This window comes from Mesoplodon densirostris, chromosome 4 (assembly GCF_025265405.1).
Source record: "Mesoplodon densirostris isolate mMesDen1 chromosome 4, mMesDen1 primary haplotype, whole genome shotgun sequence".
Taxonomy (NCBI): Eukaryota; Metazoa; Chordata; class Mammalia; order Artiodactyla; family Ziphiidae; genus Mesoplodon; species Mesoplodon densirostris.
This window is the reverse complement of record NC_082664.1, coordinates 77182517-77188516: the sequence shown is the minus strand read 5'-3', so window position 1 is coordinate 77188516 and position 6000 is coordinate 77182517. Positions and strand designations below refer to the sequence as shown.

General features: G+C 43.0%; 1 gene segment (V, D, J or C); it reads left to right on the top strand.

Annotated features, from left to right (window-relative positions):
* The first annotated feature begins 3653 nt into the window (after positions 1-3653).
* Positions 3654-4238, top strand: LOC132488090 (T cell receptor alpha variable 18-like). The segment is given in 2 exon segments: positions 3654-3699; positions 3832-4238. Coding segments are annotated over 2 exon segments (453 nt in total).
* The last annotated feature ends 1762 nt before the right edge of the window (positions 4239-6000 follow it).

Below are 6000 nucleotides of genomic sequence, written 5' to 3'. Positions count from 1 at the left end.
AAAGGAATCCAAATTGTAAAAGAAGAAGTAAATCTGTCACTGTTTGCAGATGACATGCTACTATACATAGATAATCTTAAAGATGTCACCAGGGCCTCCCTGGTGGCGCAAGTGGTTGAGAGTCCGCCTGCCGATGCAGGGGATATGGGTTTGTGCCCCGGTCTGGGAGGATCCCATATGCCGCGGAGCGGCTGGGCCCGTGAGCCATGGCCGCTGAGCCTGCGCGTCCGGAGCCTGCGCGTCCGGAGCCTGTGCTCCGCAACGGGGGAGGCCACAACAGTGAGAGGCCCGCATACCGCAAAAAAAAAAAAAAAAAAAAAAGATGTCACCAGAAAACTACTGGAGCTAATCAGTGAATTTGGTTTAGTTGCAGCATACAAAATTAATGCATAGAAATGTCTTGCAGTCCTACACATTAACAGCAAAAGATCAGAAAGAGATATTAAGGAAACAATCCCATTTAACATCACATCAAAAAGAATAAAACACTTAGGAACAAACCTACCCAAGGAGACAAAAGACCTGTACTCAGAAAACTATAAGATACTGATGAAAAAATCAATGATGACACAAACAGATGGAGATGTATACCATGTTCTTGGATTGGAAAAATCAATATTGTGAAAATGACTATACTACCCAAAGCTTGATAGGGATTGCACTGAATCTACAGATTCAGTGCAATCCCTATCAAACTATCAATGGCATTTTTCACAGAACTAGAACAAAAAATTTCACAATTTGTATAGAAACACAGAAGACCCTGAATAGCCAAAGCAATCTTGAGAAAGAAAAATGGTGCTGGAGGAATCAGGCTCCCTTACTTCAGACTATACTACAAAGTTACAGTAATGAAGAACGTATGGTAGTGGCACAAAAACAGAAATATAGATCAATGGAAGAGGATAGAAAACCCAGAGATAAACCCATGCACCTATGGTCAACTAATCTATGAGAAAGGAGGCAAGGATATACACTGGAGAAAAGACAGCCTCTTCAATAAGTGGTGCTGGGAAAACTGGACAGCTACATGTAAAAGAATGAAATTAGAACACTCCCTAACACCATACACAAAAATAAACTCAAAATGGATTAAAGACCTAAATGTAAGACCAGACAATCTAAAACTCTTAGAGGAAAACATAGGAAGAACACTCTTTCACATAAACAACAGCAAGATCTTTTTTGACTCACCTCCTAGAGTAATGGAAATAAAAACAAAAATAAACAAATGAGACCTAATGAAACTTAAAAGCTTTTACACAGCAAAGGAAACTATAAACAAGATGAAAAGACAACCCTCAGAATGGGAGAAAATATTTGCAAATGAATCAACAGACAAAGGATTAATCTAAAAAATATATGAACAGCTCATGTAGCTCAATATTAAAAAAACAAGCAACCCAATCAAAAATGGGCAGAAGACCTAAATAGTCATTTCTAAAAAGAAGACATGCAGATGGCCAAGAATCACATGAAAAGCTGCTCAACATCACTAATTATTAGAGAAATGCAAATCAAAACTACAATGAGGTATCACCTCACACCGGTTAGAATGGGCATTATCAGAAAATCTACAACAACAAATTCTGGACAGGGTGTGGGGAAAAGGGAACCCTCTTGCACTGTTGGTGGGAATGTAAATTGATAGAGCCACCATGGAGAACAGTATGGAGGTTCCTTAAAAACTAAAAGTAGAACTACCATATGACCCAGCAATCCCACTCCTGGGCATACACCTTGAGAAAACCATAATTCAAAAATACACATGCACCCCAATGTCCATTGCAGCTATATTTACAATAGCCAGGACATGGAAGCAACCTAAATGCCCATAGACAGACAAATGGATAAAGAAGATGTGGTACATATATACAATGGAATATTACTCAGCCATAAAGAGGAACGAAATTGGGTCATTTGTAGGGACGTGTATGGACTTAGAGACTGTCATACAGAGTGAAGTAAGTCAGAAAGAGAAAAACAAATATCATATATTAACACACATATGTGGGATCTAGAAAAATGGTACAGATGAACCAGTGTCCAAGGCAGGAATAGAGACACGATGTAGAGAACAAATATATGGACACCAAGGGGGGAAAGCGGGTTGGGAAGGGGTGGTGGTGGGATGCATTGGGAGATTGGGACTGACATATATACACTAATATGTATAAAATAGACACCTAATAAGAACCTGCTGTATAAAAAATAAAATAAAAGAAGGTGTTTCAAGAACAAAGACACATAAGTAAGGTCACCTATCCCTCATAAGGCTAAAGGTGTAAGGCTGTTGTTATCTAAATATGGTTCATGGGCCCAAAGGAGACCCTTTCTGGGTGGTTTACCAAAGTTGATGAGTTTTCTCTCTTTTGCTGCAGATTAGTACTCCACACAGGATTCACAGTGACCCCCCCTGCCATTATCTCTCTCTCTCTCTCTCTTTTTTTTTTTTTTTTTGCGGTACACGGGCCTCTCACTGTAGTGGCCTCTCCCGTTGGGGAGCCAGGCTCCAGACATGCAGGCTCAGTAATTGTGGCTCATGGGACTAGCTGCTCTGCGGCATGTGGGATGTTCCCGGACCAGTGCACGAACCCGCGTCCCCTGCATCGGCAGGCGGACTCTCAACCACTGCGCCACCAGGGAAGCCCGCTCTCTCTCTCTTTTTGTGCACGTCCCTCCTCTCTGGTACACTGGTCCACAAATTCTAGGTGCTTCAAGATCCCCAATCTCCTATTCCGTCTCAATCTCACAGTGAGACAGCTGAGCCATTTTTGGTAAATCCCTCCTGCACTGGTGCCGAGAAGCTGCCTCCATGAAGTAAGCTGGGCAATGTTCGGGCTCACCTCATCTGTTTTCCTTATCTCTGTGCTACCTGTAGTCCAATGTCCAAAAGTTGTTTCATATAGTTTGTCCAGTTTTCCAGTTGGAAGGGAGGTCAACTCTACGTTTATCAGTGAAGAAGTTACAGTAATTTGTTTTTATTGTATTTTACAAATATGTCATTTCATGATGGATAGGGGTAAAAACCTTTTCGACCAACCACACATTATTTGAGACCTGCCTTAGGTAATGTTTCCTCAGTGGCATGCTGAATGAGTCTTGGGGATGAATAGTAATTCAGGCAAAGGGTTGGGGGAGATTAGGGAGCACTTTCTAGGCAGATAAATCCCTCTCTTACCCATGGGAGTCATGGAGACATATTCAAGGAAGAGACCTCTGATTATTCTACTTAAAAATTCTGCCTGGGATTATTTGGGTAGCTGGAGATACTTGTACCATGCAGAAAATGATGGAAGCAACAACTGAATATTTCCCTAAGCATGCTCGTGTTTAGAGCTCTCTTCTGAGTCCTGTCCCATTCTCCTTTATCTATGCCTCAAGCTATTAATATTACATCAGGAGAAAGAGGTCAGATTTAGCTGTGGTGCAATTTTCAGAATGACCACCAGAGGGCGGGGGTTCCTCCAAATGTGGTTCCTCTTTTTATTCAGGTGCTGCTTTGACTTCTTTACTTTGTAGCCACAAGACAGATTACTATTGCTGTGCAGAGAGGGGCTTTCAGTTTCTACGTGAGGAGTTTCTATAATATTCAGCTGCAAACTAGCCCCATTAGATTTGGTGTATTCTAGGGAGCAAGGACCGTTGCCAACATGTTTTCTGCCACTCACGCTGCTCTTGTGATCTTCTTAATATTCAGTAAGTAACATTTTATCCTAAATGTTCATGATTTTTCATTTTCCTATAATTATAGGGAACTTTTAGTTTTCTCCTCTGGCTGAAAACTCTCCTTCTGTCCATTTCTAACATAAAAAAGTGATTCTCTTGTAGGAGGGACCAATGGAGACTCAGTGACCCCGACAGAAGGCCCAGTGACTGTCTCAGAGGGGGCGCCTGGGACACTGCACTGCACTTACCAGACCTCTGGTTCAAATCCCTATCTTTTCTGGTACGTCCAGTATCTCAGCAGAGCTCCGCAACTCCTCCTGAAGGGCTCGAAGGCAAACCGGAGGGCAGAGCATCAAGGTTTTCAGGCCACTCTTGTTACGAGTAACAGCTCCTTCCACCTACAGAAACCCTCAGTGCAAACATCAGACTCGGCTGTGTACTACTGTGCTCTGAGTGACACAGTGAGAAGGGCTGCAGGGGGAGCTGAACACAAACCCAAGGGGAGCAGGAGGGCTGAAGTGAGCAGCCTTGGGAGGAAGAGGTATATTCTCTCCTTGGGCAGTGTTTAGTTTATTTAGAGCTTTTCAGGAAAAGAAATCAAGCTCAGATCTAATTCCTAGAAACCCAGGAGGTTGGGACGTGTTCTTCAGGGAGAATAGGGTGGATGTCAGTCTTAAAGAAGACGCAAGCTCTGATCCCCAGAAGTGTCCCTGTTCAGCCAGAAAGACTCCTCCCTTCTCTAGACAGACTTTCAAAAAAATCTATTTTCTATTAATATGACATGGATGTTAGATGTCACGGTATTAATATATTCATTTAGGGAAGAGAAAAGGAATAGATGACTACAAGTTGCATCAGCTGAATCACAAACATAAATCAGCACAGGGATGCCAAACAAATCATACAAAACTTTCCATGCGGCTGCGATGTAACGCTGTTGAGGTGCTGCTCTCAGTGAAATGAGCCAGAGCTGCTGCAGCAGTGGGATGAAAAGGCATTTGTGAGTTTTGAATGGCTACTTTTTTTTTTTTTTTTGTGGTACGCGGGCCTCTCACTGTTGTGGCCTCTCCCGTTGTGGAGCACAGGCTCAGCGGCCATGGCACACGGGCCCAACCGCTCTGCAGCATGTGGGATCTTCCCGGACCGGGGCACAATCCCGTGTCCCCTGCATCGGTAGGCAGACTCCCAACCAGTGCACCACCAGGGAAGCCCTGAATGGCTACAATTTTGATATAAGGAACTAGGAATGCATGGTCTGGTGATTTTGCATTCATTTTGACTATAGGATGGATTACTTGAAAGCAAGGTTTTTCTACCACAGATGACAATTGATTGGCATTAGACACGTATAGCTGGACAAATTTGGTCCACCAGTAAACTTGCTGTGACAGCATTAAGCACACAAGGAACTTTATCCAATGTAGATTTCCCCAGGAACCAATGCCTTGGAGTGAAGGAAGAAAAGTTATGATGACTGAGGGTAAATAGTTTGATCTTCCTGTCTGGAAGAAGAATCTGTGAGCTTATTTCACTGTAGATTTTGGTTGCAGGCCAAAAAAAAAAAGAAAAAAAAGCCCTACAAAAACATGGATGACTATTTGTTCTCAGAAGTCACCATAATCATAACAACTTGTATTGGTCATAAAACTTATGCCTATCCTAGATGCATTGGCTGAATATGGCAAACGGCTGCAGCACTGATATAATTGTTGTCAAATTAATTACAATAAAGTCTAAATAGGCAGGTTACATTAATCAACCATGTCAACAAGCCATGACATGCCACAGGCAAACTGATAGCAGCAAGTTACATTTCCTGTTCTGGTGCAGAAGCATCTCACACTTCAGTTCTTGTGCACGTGCCCTGTCAGGCACAGGGCAGGCATTTAGACCTGAATTGGAGACAGAACACAGCACATTTCACTCAGAGGAAGAGCTTCCATCATGGGGTTCCCTGGCCTGCTGAGAGTTGTCATAGCCTCCGTCCGCCTTGGTAAGGCTGTTAAGGATGGCCACAAACAGACTCAGCTCCACTCAGCTCCCATGTTTGGGGGTAGGGCAGGTTATTATTGTCTGGTGGTGTGTAGGAGAGTTGAGTAATGGGTAGAGGAATTAGAAGTCTTAGTCCTCTGTTTGTTCCTTGCAGCCCTCGGGGTTCCACCAGGAGAATCAACCTAATTCTTTCTCTCTGTCTCTCTGTCTGTCTCTCTCCATATATATTATATATATAAAATTCTTTCTTCTCCCCAGGATCCATCACAGCCCAGAAAGTAACTCAAGACCAGCCAGAAATTTCTATGCTGGAGAAGGAGGATGTAACCTTGGATTGTG